This window comes from Doryrhamphus excisus, chromosome 17 (genome assembly GCF_030265055.1).
Source record: "Doryrhamphus excisus isolate RoL2022-K1 chromosome 17, RoL_Dexc_1.0, whole genome shotgun sequence".
Lineage (NCBI taxonomy): Eukaryota > Metazoa > Chordata > Actinopteri > Syngnathiformes > Syngnathidae > Doryrhamphus > Doryrhamphus excisus.
The window spans coordinates 5,137,692-5,156,048 of NC_080482.1; the positions used below are offsets into that span (position 1 = coordinate 5,137,692).

An 18,357-nucleotide genomic window follows, 5' to 3' on the forward strand; every position below is an offset into this window, starting at 1 on the left:
CAAAACATTATTAGAGCCCTGTAGACATGACAAAACACGACTATAGTCACATTTATACTTTTTTTTATTTACAACATATTGCGCAACTGCAAGGTCTTGAGACACATGCTAACTCGCAAACTAGAGAGCTAGCGACCTAAACAGTAGCCTTCAAGTTATTTCCTTTAAACTTAAATAGCCAAAAACTTACCACTTCCACACGGATAGGGAGGATAACTATTAACAGTTATTTAACCTTTAACATGAACATTAATCAAACGTAATAATTTTTTCTGGGTACATGATACCATACAGCATCCATGTCAAACTTGCACGGGCCGCACTAACATTAAACTTTCATATCAAGGCGGAGGCCTCAAACTCGTGTCCTGCGGGCCACATTTGGCCCGCGGGCCGCGTGTTTTAACCCCTAATTTTTGACCCCTGATTTAACATGATAATATTGATTGATAGTTCAGAAAAGTGGCAAACGCATAATAGATCCCCTTTAAGTGAAATACTATAAGGTTGCAAAGCAGGGAGAAGGGGTGGCTCTGGCTCCCTATGAGGAATTAATGGATGTTTTTTTGAGTGCTGTGGGCAGATATGTAGCAACACAGTGTATCACGCAGCTACAAGGCCCTGTGGGGTGGCGCCGGGGCCAGTGTGACGCCCGTCTGATTACACTGTCCCAGTGCCAAGTGTACCAGCAGGGCCCCGTGCAATGTCATAGAGGAACATGGGGTCAGATGAAGTCTTGTCGCTGCATATTTATGTAAGGATGTTTACTAAAGTACTTCAAATGTCTAGTAGTTGGGTTGTATTGACTATACTAGCTATTATTACTAATGCAAATGTGTTTAAATGGTATTGAGAATAAGTTACCTGTCCCGTGACCCCTTTGGTGATGATGTATAAATAGTAGTGCTGCACAGTGTGGATAAATGATTCATGTGCAGCACTCTGTGCTTGAATATTGGTGTTCAAGGCTTTTAGCTGCATTGATGTATGTATTGTTTGTTTTTTTGCTATAATTGTATATAGGCTTGATTACCTTGCTTTGTGGTAAAAGATATTGACCTTTTGGGGAAAGAGGATAGGAAACAGAGGCACTTTATTGGTGCATAAAGGTTACAAAGTCAATGCCGACATGAGCTGTATCCTTATTCATCTTTTGAAATAATACGTCATCATTATTTTCTTTTATTATTGTTTTTTTATTGTTTGCCATAACCGTACCTGAACTTTGACTAAAGGTCACTAAAGTCTTCACTGTGCAGCCTTCACTGTGTCCAGCAGATGGCGCACATTCAGTATTGAGCTTGACTGCCTGACTCAACTCTTCTCACTTTTACCAGCTGTCCCTTGTTTCATAATGTGTCAGATCCCAGCTTCAGATGAGAAGGCTTTCTGGGAATAAAGCACATTGTCCTTCTGTTTATATGTCATACATACAATAGCTCATCATTGAAATTAATTAAACTCCCAAGTACAATTTTGTTATTGTATGAACACAGAAATATAATGATGATATCCACACAACAGTACCATTATTGCCATTATTTAGGTTAACAATATGAATATATAACATACCAACTATATAACAATATGAACAACACAACAACAACAAACATATTTATGAAAATAAACACCCAAGACAACCAAAACATAAGACAACCAATACATATGATACTATTACCACCCTTGATATCAACATATCAATATTTGGATCGATCCGCCTGCCCCTTTTAGAAAAGAGGAATTTTTAGCATATTTATTAGCAAAAATATGATGTATTTTTTTCTATATAAAAACTATTTGAAGGGTCCTTATTGCGAGGTGTCTATTAAATGTAAAGTCATTACACGTCAGTTTAAGAAGTGCTAAACTGTAGTACAGTTTTAGTCCACAAGGGGCGCACACAAAAAGACTGTGTAAAGTGGTGACGTCATAGAAATAGTTTGTGTACAGGAATTTGTGTTCTGTCAGAGACTTTTCTCACCTCTGCTTTAAGTTAACAGAGAAATGTCTACGGCCGTGGTAGCCATCAAAAGTCGTCGTTCTTAGCTGCTTTAAAGCTAAGTTTGGTAGTTATGGACTACCGCTATATACTCTCTGTAACCGGCAGCGGAGCGAGGGCTGTCAGGGACGTTATTGCCCACAGACTGTGGCCTGTATTCGGACAGGAGGAGGAAGTACATTACAACCCGTACCATGCCGAGACAGTTCTGGATAAAAGCACAGTTAACTCCGGAACAGGTTGGTGAAACTTCAGTCATGTGTGTTCGTAGTTTGGAGATCACTGTGGAAGCTCTTTTTGCTCAAGCTAGGCTGTCAACGTGTACCTTGCGCCCATAGGGCGCAGTGCAAAACTCCCTTCAAATATCTTAACTTTTATGTCGCCTTATCGACAATTGGTTAAATGTACATATTTAGTATATTTACTAGTTGTAATGTGTAACAAACTAACCGATGCTACATTCGTCGTCGTTGGTTGTTTAAATCAACTTTTATGATTTAAAATAATGACAGATGTGTACTTGTAAACAGTTATTACCGCCAATCTACCGCGTTGTATTATTTGATTGCATTTCTGCACTGTGCTTCGGTATTACGTGGTACACATGGACTTTGGACGACTAAAAGAAGTTGGCGACAGTTGCCACACCAGCTGACGTGACCTGAAGCTCTATTGTTGTGAAGGCATGCAGTTCGTTAGTGAGGTAACATTTTGAGACTTTGAAAAAATAATTTTCACATGTGCTGAAACTACTTAATGACAGTGTTACTGCAAACTAATTGAATGAATGCAGCATTTGCAATGTAGTCATGGATGGATTTGACCCAGTCACACTCATAAACATGCTAACCCTTCTCCAACATTTTGCAAGTCCACTGTCTCCCAGATGACTGTGAGACCAACCAGCTGACAGGTCACAATGGTTGCGTTTTGTGCTCTGTTTGTCAGTAGGACATTTAACAACTGAGGCATTTAGAACATGTACATGTGGGTACTCCAAACTATACAGCCAGCCAGTCAGTGAGTCATGTCCCCAAGGCCGTTTCACATTGTGTCCCCTCTCTGTATTAATGACATTTTTGGTATTTTTATTCATCGTTGTTACCGTGGAAGCTATAATAAGTCCCTCCAGAGTTTTGCTGGGTTTTTTTGTCATTGTTCTGCTAGAGTTTGCGGCAGCTTCCTGGAAAAAGTTGTGTCAAAGGATTTGAGGCTTATTTTTGTTAAATAATATTGCATCAGCTTGTGATTTTATGAATTTATCAGTTTTCTTTGTAACCTTAAATCCATAAATCACAGGATTTCAACAAATCAAACAAAATGTTTCATTTGCATATTAAACATTTTTGAACATTGACATTCCCTCCTCGGATCTCACAGGCTTTTTTTAAGATGGCATACGTGCTAATCGCAGGATGCGCTTACATTAGGATTGTAATGTAAATGTTTTGAGTTAGCACAAGTTGCAGGGGGAACTTTTGAGTGTGACACCGTACCGGAAAAAAGCCTGGCTACTTGTATGTGAGGATTGTGAATGAAGTTTGGCAAAAAATACAGCTCCTAACTATTCACTCTTTCTGGTGGTTTAAGTAATGGGCGAGAGTGAAACAACATGGCCGTGCTCCAGGTGATTGTTGTTTATACATGTAAACTAAACGGTTTCTTGTGTACGAATTGGCCGATACCCGATGGATCAGCACTGATTTCACTGAAATCATTTATGTGGAACAAACAATGCACACACTCATCAAGGGTTTGTGTCTTTATCAGCTGAACACTGACTACTCTAAAGTGTTTCCACCCTTTTTTGTGCATTATAACACAAGAAAACGAGTTAATATCAGCTAGCTTACAATGCTGTCATTGGGATACACCTCTACAAAAAACCTTACATGTACACTGATGATATAACATGTAATAGTTGCAGTATCTTGCCGATTTAAATACATACTTATGCGAGTTCTGTCAACAACAACAACAGCAGCATCGATACAGCGACAACGCTGACGATATCCGCTCTCATTGGAGCACCCCTTGGCTCTAAGAAAGCTTTCCTGTAGGACCGCACAGTCTTGCTTCACACTTGACTGAACGTACTGTACGGGGGTTTGCAGTTCATGCAAAGTCATCAAGCACCAAGCTCAGTTGCTGGCAGGGTAATTGTTTTATCTAATTAGGACACAGAATAATCAGATGCATGCTTTGCTGCACTTAAAATGCATGGAAGGTCTCGGGGTTTATTAGCAGTCCCTGTGCCTCCTTTTCCAGCAGAAGTGTAAACCGTTGGGGTAAATTATGTATGCAGGTTACTACCCTACTGAACGAAAGAAGACTACTAGCTAGGCTTGTGTGAGCATGGATCATTAAGGCTCGACCAATAACATAGGCAAAAGCTTATTTATGGTGAACGGGTCACTGACCAGGATCATCACCTAACCCCCTAGCTTGACCATGTAACGTCCATACTGACCTGCGTGCAGAATATCACAGCATTTCATTAGCTTACTTTAATAGTAAGCTTTAATGGTAATTGTTTTATTTCATTTGAACATGCATCAGATTACAATTGAATGCATCACATAATCAGTTCACAGTTCCACATGTCCAAAAGGAGTAGGAAGAAGCAAAGCATATTAAATCCTACCCCTCCATCTGGTACTTTTACAATCGGTAACTGTTACATTTGTTCACTTCCTGCTTTCCATAATACAGTTTAAGTTTTTTTTTGTTTTTTTTTTTTTTAAATAATGTACCTCGTACCGAAGTACGAGGTGATATGACCATACAATGACATAATGGGTACCATAGTAAGTGTCAATATAGTGATATATATAGCACATCATGACTGGTTCAAGACTCTTCATCCTTGTATTTAGCAAACATCAACTGCTTGTATTGTTTCTTGAATTGGCTCATTGTTGTGCATTGTTTGAGTTCCTTACTCAATCCATTCCATAGTTTGATTCCTGACATTGCAATCATCTTAGTTTATTACGGCATTTGAAGAACAAACACATGAGTGAGTATGGTCAGGTTTCAAGGATCATCAATCAAACAGCAGCTAATAATACGCCCGTACTGTATGCGTGACAGTCAGAAGGCTAAGCAAATTACACGAAAAATAATTGAATTAATCGGACGAGATGACCGGCCTTTTTCTGCGGTGGAAGTCACTCTCACTTACCGGGGGACGGAGGGAAGGGATCAATATAATGGTAATGTTAACGCTGAAGTAATGATGGAACACAATTGGTCATTGTCAACGTGCAAGATGCAACTAATCCACCAGCTGTGAACCACACCTCTGTTTATTCCCAGGAGTTTCATTGTTTGCTAAACTTGGAGAGCTAACACTGAACACTTTGTCCGAACAAGCAGCAACTGATGTTAACCTGATTAAATACGTAACGTCATCCCTCACCTCGCCGCGGTTAAAATTCCGCAGTGCAAATCAATGGCATGAACGTCGCCATTCACACTCACATTCATACCTATGGACAATTTCATAATTGCTCTTTAACCAAACAAAATCTTTTATCAGATTGCCCGATTAATGGAAACAAAAAATTCAGTAGAATACCTGATTTACTAAAATACTTAATAGGTGCAGCTCTAGTTTATAGTAGCAATATAATTCCAGGTTTCCATAATGATTGTATACCCGACACAGAAGAGCAGACTTAAATCACGGTTCCTTAACACGGTTTTTGTGCTTCTTGTTTATTACGAAGATCCGATATGCAGAGTTGTGTTTCTTATAGCTGAGCTCATCACTTCTGCTATTTATTGAAGCTGTAACCTAAGAGGTGAGTGTTGCTGCAGAGATGCTTAGGGGCTCCACAAGGAGACCTGAAGAGACAAAGATGCAAGTACATTATGTAAAAACAAAAGGTGTACAGTTTCATTTTCTCTTGAGGTTGCCATTTTATTTTTATTTATTTTTTGACCATGTTGTGTTAAAGTTCCAACACAGCAGCAGCAGCTGTTGAGGAAGCTGCAGCCAAGTCACATTACGCATATGTATCATCCTAATCGAACCAGCCGATGCAGAGGTTGGCTTCAGCAACACCATTCATCACATCTCCTTTACTCTTGACACCAGCCAAGCACCCCCACCCCACCCCACCCGTTGGCCTTGCAAAAAAGAAAACGCTCACACGGCAATAACCGGAACACCTAAGGTTTCTCTAGTTAGTCAACCCCGGGTCAGAGTGCATGTGGCTGTGACATGGACAAGCACAGCTTGTCGAGTGCTCAACTTGGGCAAACACTTCTTTAACATGGGAATTATATAATACAAACCAAGAGTCTTTGATAAATGATACAAATTAGTTTGTTTCTTTCGGCAATCTAATCTAAAAAAAAAAAAAAAAAGAATGACAACACAATGGAGCCTGAGAGCGATGACGTGACTGCTCACACATTCAGTGCATTCAGATATTTGCTGTTCTACTTAAGTCCGCGGGTGTTCTTGGCGCGCGGTTCAAACTGTTAAAATGAGAAGAAAACGTACATCATCTATTTCATGAAGACAGTTGTGTAGGTTTTACATAAATAAATAATTTTGCAATCAAAACAATCATTTTTGTCCTACTTGATGGTGGTAATTAGCTGAGGTGGGTCACATGACTTGACTGGAGTCAGACTCCAGTCATTTGTGACTTGACTTGATACAGTGGACTTGAAAGGTCAAACTTTTTTTTTTTTAATAATTAGATTACCTTAGAAATGCATATTTTGAAAAATGATGCCTTGAAGGCACCTGGACCAAAAATTATACGGATTAGTTTGTTAGTCAATAATGGTATGCTTGTCAATGTGGAATGTCCGCAGCTGTGGGTGGGTCACATGACTTGACTGGAGTCAGACTCCAGTCATTTGTGACTTGACTTGACTTGATACAGTTGACTTTAAAGGTCAAACTTTTTTTTTTTTTAATAATTAGATTACGTTAGAAATGCATATTTTGAAAAATGATGCCTTGGAGGCAACTGGATCAAAAATGATAAGGATTAGTTTGTTTGTCAATAACGGTATGGAATGTCCGCAGCTCAAAAATCTACAAAACTAAACTAACTTCTCAATAAAATGTGCAGTAAAAAGGTCTCTAGCAAAATGCATTGGCTTGTCAAATGGCTGCAAAGGTAATGTTTGTCAACATGAATGCTAATGTCATTTATTACGCTAACATTTTCAGATATGCATCAGATTTATGTGACATTACATGAAGTAATACACAGATATTCATATGACCAGGCGGAAGCAATGCACTACATCCACAAGTTTTTTGTGGCAATTTGGTTTCTATGGCAACAGATGTCTATATGAATACGGATGAGAGTGCGTCAACAGGAACACGCCTCAGTATAGGCATTGCATTTTTGACTTTGACGATCCCGGCAAGGCCACCATCACGCACGCACGGTAAAGAATTTACAACACATTAGGAAGAATGTGATTATTCTACACAGGGAGAGTATTAATCAGAGGACAGGGCAGATTGACCGCCTCCTGTTCCGGCACGGGCACACACTTGTGACAAGAATGCTATCACACACACACACACACAGACACACAGTTTCCTGTTAAAGTTGAGGAGTGTTATTCTAGTCTGAGGGTTGAGTGAGGATAGGAATGAAGAACCTGACTATGCTCCTGTTCATAGTTTGTGTAAAAAAAAAAAAAAAAATCATTGTTTCCCTTTAAGCAGTCAGTTCTGCTGAAACTTAAACATGACTTGTCTAAATTCACACCAAAAAACGGTACGGGCTCAACCGCTCTGTAAGGTCATGTTAGGTTTTATATAACACCACAGCACAAAGGAAGTCATTTAAGGACATATATTCCTATTGACCAGGTTCTCTTTCTGTTAAACAAACAGACGAGATAACCTTATTGACACACGTGGTATTATTTCTGTCTCGGCGCGACCGCAAGTTTACAATGTTCTGCTCTCTGTCACGCATGACGGAGCAATCAAAGGAACTGTATGACAGGTCTTTATTTGAACGAGATCGCCGCAGGTTTTGACTTTTGGTTTTACATAAGGTGATATTTCTTCAGTGTAAATGATCTCATTCATTCATTCATTTTGGAGGTTGCTGGAGCCTATCCCAGCTGTTTTCGGGTGAGAGGCGGGGTACACCCTGGACTGGTCGCCAGCCAATCACAGGGCACATATAGACAAACAACCATTGACAGTGGTATAAAATATACATACAGTTTTAACAGGACAAAAACTAACTAATAATAACACACATAAGTCATTCTCTGACTCACTTATTCTTTGCGCACATGCACGTTTATTTTTTTGCTGTCCTTTTTTTCCAATAATCTTCTGAGACTGTAAAAGTATTTGTTTAGAAAGTTGACATTTACTGCAGTTGCTATGATTTATTGCAGCATGCAGTAAATGTAATAAGCAAGCGTGGGCTTTTTAATTGCAACAGCCTTTCTGTGAGTTGAAGATATTTGATGCTTGCTTTTTAAGTTGCTTGTTACTGCCCTTTACAGCTGTAAAATGTTGTTTAATTAGGGACATTAAATTTCATTTATCCTGCTTTTTCTTTGCTGTAACCAAGGTTTTGGGGCACGTTGGCAATTGTGTAAAAACATCAGGATCACTCAGGACTTTAGCATAAATCAGTGGTTCCCAAAGTTTTTACAGTTGTGTACCCCTTTAAACATTTGACCTGAAGCCTTGTACATTGAAAATAGCCTTGAAAAATCAATATTTAAGACCTGAATTGTCCAAACTGTGAATGCATGAAAAATGTCTCAGGCAGTCTTAACCGGTATTAGTACAGCACCTGTGCAATGTGGCTGTGGGTGACAGCTTTTTCCTCGCCAACTGTTAAGGTTTTTCTAATAATAACAGCTGGGGTGGGCTACATAACCAACAGGCAGGAAAAACAAGGGAGCGGAGGGAAATCTGCTCGTGTATTCTATCGGAGCATGAGGGGAATGTTAGTCACGTCGTTGTTGACTCTCGTGTTCCCTGCCAGCTTCAGTTTCATTGCTATGTATGAAGCGCGGGAACTGTATATTTAGCAACCGTGATTCATCTATAGCAGATTGCTAATCAAGAATTCAGAAATGATGATTCGTCAAGTATTTTGGACGATACAGTGTATCTTTTTGTTGTTGTTGTTGTTGAATTGTTCACTAAGCCGTGATATCCCATATTGGCAGCCTTATTTGTTTTTCCTGACACACAGTAACTCCTTTCATTGTCCGTGCAAGTCACATACTGTAGCTTGCTTCCACTTGACCCTGTGTTATTGTCATCGAGGCCATTAACCCGCCAAGTAAAATGTTTTTTCATTCTGATTACTCGGATGAAGAGCAAATGATTATTTTCCACCATATTGTTCAGGGAAAACTGTTACTGTACTGAACATTGATTGGTCATCATGACCCGAAGATTGTTTCTGCATATATTTCTTGTACCGCCGTGTCTCAGTATTGTGAGCATGTTATGTCATACCGTCTGAATGGATACCAGCGGAAAATTCCAATATATGAATGCAAACGAATAACGAGAAATAAGCCGTATTTTCTGCACTGAACAAACACATCTTTGCAGCCATTTATGTGAAGCTACTGTATTATTATCTTACAGTTTTTATACACTTCTTACACGCTTCTTATTTATTTGGGTTTTTTTTACAATAGAGCGCGGCTTTTTGCATGAGGTTGCAAAGTCAGTAGCCACGTTTACATGGACCCAAATATTCCAATTCCATTCGGTTTATTTGCTCAAACGAAAATAATGTACACCTCATTCCGAAAGAAAAGTGCCAATCCGAATGAATATATAATCGGATTCACAGATGTGGAATATTCCTTTCCCCAATCCGATTGAGGTATCTTGTACCCGCTCAATCGGAAAGTTGTCAGACTGCGTTCTTCTTCGTGGTGTTTTTCTTCTTCTGTTGTTTATTGGCGGTTGGCAAGCAGCTTTCGTGTGCATTAGCGCCATCTGTGGAACAGAATCTAAACCCTTCTATACGCCATTCACAAGTCCAGTTTTATTAAAAAATAAAATACATATCTATATAAAACATGTGCCAAGCTTAATAATAAAATATTAGCAAGATTGAACTTTATCTTTTCCTGTTCCCGGGTTTGTTCTTTCAGCGAATGCTGAGATATGACGTAACACGCAGCTCGAGATGTTCTTCGATTTAAAAAAAAATGGAGGCGAGCAATCGGCACTGGACTGCTGCGGAAAGTTTGTTTTTGATTCAAATGAAATTTCAAGACTAGACGAACGAAAAACTGGCAATACGGAGTTATTCCAACAAGTGAAAGAAAAACTCGAGGAAGTCGGTATCACGTGATGTTGGTGTTTACGCTTTACTGCGCATTCCTCATTGACTATTCTGGTTGATTATAGCGGCGCATGTAGACACGCCATTGGAATATTCCTTTCCATGTATACCATTGCTTTCGGAAAGGTCATTCGGAAAGAGAAAAACTCCTCATGTAAATGTGGCTATTGAGACGGCCATTAAAAAACTATTTTGACACAAACTTCAGTCATCAACAAAACGTCCCTTACTCACAGTGCAACCAAAAATAACAAGTGACACATGTGGAACACACAATGCAACAGCATCACACAGACTATGTAGGTATTGAAATAGCTGCTTACACACTGATACACATACAAAAATTTTATACTAATTTATAACCCTCAAGGCATGCTGGGAAACTTTTTGTTTGCTAATTGTGCATAGGAGGAGGCTATAAATGTGAGGGGGTAAAAAACATTACAAAATGGACATACTGTACCTGTACCTGTCACTACTTTGACAAAATAACAACAATTAATATAGCAGTTAAGTGTTTATATTTTTTAAGTCTTCATTGTACTGCCTCAGTATTCCATCCACCCTCTTGCCTTCATCCCTGTTCCTCCAAGTAGTCCTGGCCCAGCCCCCACCTTCTTCCTGTGTTTTCTTCACACTCATCCAGCCAATATTCACACTACATTTTGTACACTTCAAGTCACATGTTGATACCCGGACATCATTTTCAGTCACCCTTTTTTATGAAAAAAAAATAATAATAATAATCCGCCTGCGGCTACCCTCTGTTTGCAGTCGTCTGCCTTCCTTTTTCTCATCATAAAGTTTCACATTTACTGATTCATCTCGCAAATCCCTCACAACAACACTCCAAGCAAATATAATACCCCTCCTTCATGTGCTGCTATTCCACACAAGCGAGACGCTAAACTGAATCTTTCCCTTGTTATCATCCACCCCTCAATCCTCTCCTCATATTTGTCTTGAGTAATATCACTTCCCAACATCTTCCTCTCCTGTCAGTCCTCTCCGCCTCGCATCCTTAGCGACGCCCTGATGGAGGTCAAGCAGGTCTCTGTCTGCCGTGAGAGGCAGCAAAGGGAGGGAAGCAAGGTGAATTGTTTTCAACAGATGTCATTGCTCTGCATGGTGGTCTGGGCGGAGAACAGAGAGAGAGAGAGGCAGAGGAGGACAGCGTGCAAGAAGAGCAGGAGCATAGAAGGAGAGCAAGGAGAGAGAGAGAGAGAGAGAGAGAGAGAGAGAGAGAGAGAGAGAAAGCTGTCCAGCGCTCACAGCTCACATCTCTGGCTGGCGCGCTCACTGTTGACGAATGAGCTGTCTACCCACGGGGCTGGGAATCGGCAGCTTGTGACAAGCTGGAGAGAGAGGAACATGAATGTAATGCGTACCTTGCCTCGCCTGCTTACAGATACCGGCCAAAAGAAGACCCCGGAGAAGAAGGATGGGAGGCGCATGTCGTTCCAGAGACCCAAAGGGACCATTGAATATTCTGTGAGTACACCGCTCTTTAAAAAAAAAAACAGCTCTTTTTATTTGTGTCATGTCGTTTGGTGCATTTGACCGTCTTCGGCTTTCATGCTGCTGTTCTCTGTGTGTACGTCTGCTTCCTGTGCTTCTGTTGCCCTGACTAGCGACGTAGCGGATGTTTGTGTGTTAACCGTGTCTAACCATGCTTGCTAGCTCATTAGTGTAGGGGGAGACGCAATTTCAGACTTTAGCCCGTGCAACACGTGTACCTGATGCTCAAATGAAATGTGTTTTTGTGATGACTTGATTCACATCAGCTCTATTTTTCTTCCTGATGTATTGATGATCGAGATAATTTTTAATAGTTCTGTGTGTTTCTCTGTGGTAGATTATAGAAACAGACATGTATGATGCCGATGCCAAGATGATATTGTTCTTTCCATTCTCTCCATGCCACATATCGGCAGCATTCCACCACAGAGAGCTAGCCGTGCTCGTGAATGACCTTCCAACTGCGTTGTTATTTCTATTGATTTAGCTCTTCTTTAGGAGATGGGTGAAGTAGGGAGGGGGGCGGTTTGTTGGGGGGGTCTCTTGTTCCACTAGCCTGCACTAAAAACGTAGCCGGTCTCTGCTTTGCCTGGTGTTCTTGAAATGACCCTCAAATGCAGCTGCGGTCAGACAGATTTTCCTCATCCCTCTCCGTGGCAACAGCGAGGAGTCGGATAGCTGTGGCTCCTTTCGCTCTGTGTGCCTTTCAGCTGAAGACGGGGAAGGGAGCAAAAGTATGGTCTTCTCCGGTGTATTTCCTTCTTTCAAGGGATGCCTGAACAGGCTTCTGGAAGTAATGCTCATTTGCTCCGTTCCTCCATCTCTTCACACCTAAGCTACATCAGCACCACCTTCCGAACCTGTCAGTCATTCTGGACGTGCTGATTGCTAAGAATCGGACAGTAGTTAATTGCTGCCTTATGAGCAGTTGCACAAAAAAAAAACACAATCGGTGTTTAATGTGACATTGTGGCAAGGAAAAGATCCGGAATCATATCTCATCTTTTTCCTGTCAGCCGTCACTGTTATTTTTCACGTGTTATTTCTTATTACCACCCTCCCAGGTTGCTGATAGTGTGATGGATGGATCTAGCACTGCCAATGATTGTGTCTTGTTGCCTGACACGTAGCACCGGCACTTAGCCAGCAAGCTAACAAAGTGTTAAAAGACATACAGTAACCAAGGCTCTTTGCGCCTTGACTGCCTTGCTTACATTGTGAGGGACACTTGGCCGACAGTGACAGTGATTGAGGTACACCTTTATCTTAAACTTATCTCCTGTTGCCGAGGGGCTGGACGGCTGTGTTTCCCTATTTTGCTCTCCCGCAGATAACTTTATAATCTATCATCCGGCGTCCACAGGAAAATGGTGGGTTTTCTCTCCTGGCGTCTTATCGATGCCATCTTCCTTCCCCTTCTCATGGATTTCTTTCTCCAGCCTTTTTTTTTCTTATTGAGAAATAACCTGAATAACTGCATCGCATCTGCTTGGACGCTGATAACGCCAAGCCATTCAGTCACATCCACCTATTGGCTGACTTGTATCCAAGTCTGTGGGAACAACTCGGATGCAAGGTTTCCCAAAGGATTTCTTCCAAGCCGTGTGCTTGTACACCACTGAATGCTTGCAATAGCTTTAGCTTGCAATGACTCTCTTACAACGCAGTGGGGGAATTTTTTTCGCGGTCAGGAAAAAGTCTTCATTTTGTTTTTCTTCAGCCATTCAGCACCCAGGTTCGTTTCAGCTTTGAGGTCACTAAAACATGGCCAGACATTCGCCTTTCTTTTTTTTGGTAGACACCAGAATTCATGGTTCTGTTTATCAAAGCAAATAGCAAAAGAGCCCCAGACCATCACACTACCACCACCATACTTTACCAATACTGTATCTTGGAAAGTATAGCCAATCTTGCACTTCTGACTTTATTATTAGCATTATTTTACATTTCATATAATGATTGTTAGTTATTATTATTATTATTTTTGAGTTTTTTTGTAAGTAATTTTGTTAAAATATGTTGAATCTAAGTCCGCACCTCATTTATAGTCCCTCTGAGGTGAAAAATATCTTGATTGTGGTCAGTAGATTTGCCTTCCGCAATATCCTATGCAACTGTGGGCTCTGAGACGTTAAACATGGCATAATACAGTAAACCTCGGATATATCGGGACTCGGATATATCGGAAATTCGCTCACAACGGACAGATAAAAAAGAACCTATTTTTCTGTAATGCATTTCCAATAAAAATTAATTGCATATATCAGATTTTTTATAACGGATTTCGCCGATTTCGGACAAAATCTCCAGTCCCGTTCCAATGCATTTCCATTAAATTTCCCTCGCATATATCGGATGGCGCTCCGATTCGCCGAATCGTGACAGGCCGCTATACGACGTCATTTGCAGCGTTTGCAGCGTTGCCTGCGCATCCAGGTACATTGGAAACATAGTCAAGGAAGAGCCTTTTTATAACGGATAAAATCCGATTTACGCATATACCGGATATAAATCCGATATATGCGTAAAACGGACATTTTCCGGTATACGCATATAACGGATTTCGCTTATATCGGACACAACCAGTGGGAACAATTGAATCCGATATATCCGAGGTTTACTGTAGTACAGTAAATTAGATCATTACAAAAATAAAATTGCTCAACGGTACAATAACTGTTATCACAGTTTGCTAAACCGTATATCAGTTCATCAGACTGAATATAGTGCCGAGCACGTTGACCGGTGTTGTAGCACAACTTGATTTGACTGCCGGCTACTATTTTGCATGTTGAATTAATGACTTGATTGCAGATAGGAAGACCAGAGTTACACAGGATGTAATTCCAAAAACAAGCAAGGTAGTATTTGAAAGGAAATCAGCCCCCTTTGTGCAGTCATTTGATTGTGCCTTCTTTTCTGTACCTGGTAAGTAAGGACGACTATCAAAGCTCAGACAGGCCTTTTAATCTGATACAAGGAGAAATCCATGAAGGAATCCCCTTGAAAAGGACACAATGTTGTGACTTATCGAGGCTCTAAAATTAGACCGGCACATAAACAGCAAGGATGTAGTTGCACAGGAGTCACATGCCATTTGGGTAGTAATGACAAAGTCACCATGGCAACTGTCATACCAATGCTGGGATTCATCCATCATGAAATTAAGAGCAATAGCTGCTTAGATATAGGATTATGGTTGATTAAACTTTATATTGCATTTTATTTCGAGCTTGATTCACTGATTGTTGATTATGGTTTGCCCTTTCTCTTTGCTCTGATATTACTACTTAATGTTCTACCGAGATGCCAGCGGAGTCTTAAACGGAGCCATTAGTCTCATGACTTAGTAGCCAACTGCCTTTTTTGAATGCACCTCCTTAACCTTCGAGTAGTGTGACCATTAGCTAATTGTCAGTCATTCTCAAGATGACTGCCAAAACCTTTCTTGACCCTTCTACTCGAAGAAGAGATGATGGCCTTGAAGGAAGCTTAAATATTGATATCCTTTTTTTTTTTTTTTTTATTTACAGTGGCCATTATCAATCCTGAGTATGAATAGTGTCCTGTGTTTGTTTAGGTTTAGTTTTGTGCTGCGCCGCAAAGAAGCTGTAAAGCTAAAAATAAACAGTTCATGGATGAGCCAGTTGCAAGCCAAAGGACAACAATCAAATCGATGATGTTGAAGCTGCCAGATGAAAGGCTCAAATACTGTAGGGGACCCTGCTGGTCATTAACCCTTCAGCAACCTCACTAAAATGAGTCCGGAATTGTGAAATTTCAGCTTCTCACCAAGCACACACACATAATGTTTAATGGGTGTTGCTGTGTTGCTATGGGGCTATATCGTTTTATAGGTTGATGAGTTTAGGTCAGGGCTGCCAAAGTTAACGCGTTAATATATACAGTATATTATATTTACATTCACGAAAAATTGCTCCCACAGGGCTCTACATTAAAAACAAAAATGACTTGCCCATGGGGAATCCTTAAGGTGAGAACTACTTGCCCGACCTTGCCCCATGTAAAATGAAAAGACATAATGCCATAATGATACCATCTAATTTTTGTGGTATCACATGAGAATCTCAAAAAAAGATGAAATGATTATCATTTCTTGTGGTTGTTTTCCTACATAGATCATGACGTTGAATGGAAATCTGGATTGTCAAGAGACTTCTAGACACTTTGCCTTTTATAAGTTGTTGCACCACAATGAAACATTATTGAATAGACACATTTGTGTACTAGTAAAGTTTGTTTTTAATACAGAAAAAAATGCTCAATGGTCAAACAATAATTTGTGAAGCAAAGGTGAGAAAAATACACAGAGAAATGAAACCGCTAGATTTTGTAGCTTGTGCAAAATCAGCACTTTGTTATTGGATCTAATCGGTGGTGTTTCATTGTGACCACTTCAAATTGTCACTGCAATGTGATTCACTCACCTGTGCCATCATTTGATTTGCTGCCTCTAATAAAATACTTGTTTAGGAGGCACTGTTTCATTACTTTTTGGTGTTTTCCTTCAGAAGTTGTTGAAGAATTAGACCATGTTGGCAGGGACGCCATGATAGATGTTTTCCTAGTTTAACGATCACTGATCTGGTTGATCGCGAACAAGAATGGGTGTGGGTAAAACGCGGACTGTGGACTACGGACCGCGGTCTAAATAAACGATTCTGATTGGTCCATTTCAAGATTTGCAAGGATTGGTTTGCAAATTACCACTGGAATTACGCAGTCCGTGTTTTACCAACAACCAACAAGAACCGCTTAAAAAAAAAAAAACTCATGCCAAAGTGCACTTGCCCGACGGGAATATCACTGATTGGATTTACTTGCCCAAATTTTGTTTTAACTTGCCCCAGGCCATCGGTACAACGTTATTGTCAAGCCCTGTCCTAAAATAAAATTTACAGTAATTGTGCAGTAATTGTTGTCATGACAGATTGTGACTCAGAGATAGTGTCCTATTCACCAGTCCAATCAATGATAAACAAGCCACTGGACACAGTTCATTTTGTCTGCTGTATAAAACTTCTTGGACGTGACTGAGACAGCCATCTGAAATATTGTTTGTTTATAGTTATTATACATACTGAAAGCAAAGAGAAAGTTGGAACGGTGCACTGCCTCTCGTGTTTTTGTACTGTGCCGTCTAGACACAGAGACGTTGCATCTTTCTTTGCAGAAGGTTTATTGACAAACTGGTTACTGCCAGCCTTTACCGACACCAACAATAGCACACAAGTCAGACTGGGTAAGTCACAGACTTGCAAAGCACAGTCTTTTACTAGTGCACTAAACACCTCCTTTGTTTTTCCTCCAATCACCTGTCGCTGTTGCACCAAGTCATGCCAAAAGTGCCGTTATTGACCTCTGGAATTTAGAATAGCCTACCCGTAATTGTCCCATAACCCAGTTACAAAGCAGCAGCCGTTTTTGTGGAATTACTTTGGTTAAATTACTTAATTGCATCAGGGAAAAGCCACAGATTTGTTATCGGTAATGTGCTGCAATGAATAGTCAAATAAAAAAAAGTTATTGACTGTATCTCAAGTATTGCAAATAATTGATTTGAACAAACAGAAATTGTCAACCAAATATATCTAATATTGTTGGTCACCTAAATTATGCAGTATGTATTCACTAAAGAAGTCTAAACTCACATAGGAAATTGTTGTCTTGCCATATCGGGATGAAAAAAATTAAATTAATAATAAAAATAATGTAAATATAATATTATATATATATATATATTATAATATAAAAATAATTTTAAAAAAAATTAAATTTTTCCGCTTGAGCATCTCTATGTGGAGTTTGCATGTTGTCCCGGGTTTCCTCCCACATTCCAAAAACATGCTAGGTTAATTGGCGACTCCAAATTGTCCATAGGTATGAATGTGAGTGTGAATGGTTGTTTGTCTATACGTGCCCTGTGATTGGCTGGCGACCAGTCCAGGGTCTACCCCGCCTCGCGCACAAAGACAGCTGGTATAGGCCCCAGCATACTAGCAACCCTAGTGCGGATAAGTGGCATAGAAAATGGATGGATGGATTTTTCCAAACCATTGTGCCCTTGTATCTCAATTTAGGGCATTGCAATGTTGTAGCTTGTCTCTCCTAGTTCCCCTTAGGTCTTTACTGTCTGGTAACAATCAGTCATGTCTACTATTCTTAGATATTACCCCTCTGTGGTGCTGTTATGGAAAAGCTTACTGTGCATCCTCAGTCACAAAACTACACAAAAACAAATTGCCATTAACTTGCCCTGATTATGCATTTCTCTGCCTGTCTGCTTTTCAGGGCTTATTTCCCGTGGGCTTGTTTTTTTTTTTGTATTTTTTTTCATGTATACACATTTCCCACGCAGACATGGTTGTCATCCTTATTTGGAGAGTAGAACTCCCCACTGGGCATGTTAGAAGCTTCACTGGTTCCAGCACGTGGACTAACCTCTCTGATGTTTGCCTCATAACTGGTGGAGACAAGCAAACGCAC

The 18,357-nt window shown here is 40.2% G+C and overlaps 1 protein-coding gene across 10 annotated transcripts in view; it reads left to right on the forward strand.

The window, feature by feature from the left end:
* oxr1a (oxidation resistance 1a) overlaps window positions 1–18,357 on the forward strand; it is a 114,256-nt gene that overhangs the window by 68,510 nt on the left and 27,389 nt on the right. For 7 of the 10 annotated variants that reach the window (XM_058053867.1, XM_058053872.1, XM_058053871.1 and 4 more), the window contains one exon: window positions 11,741–11,823. In XM_058053867.1, coding sequence (XP_057909850.1) covers window positions 11,741–11,823 — 83 coding nt within the window. Of the gene's footprint in view, window positions 1–1,638; window positions 2,239–11,740; window positions 11,824–18,357 lie in introns of those variants that run through there. The other 3 variants (XM_058053873.1, XM_058053876.1, XM_058053868.1) reach the window with 3 other exon arrangements.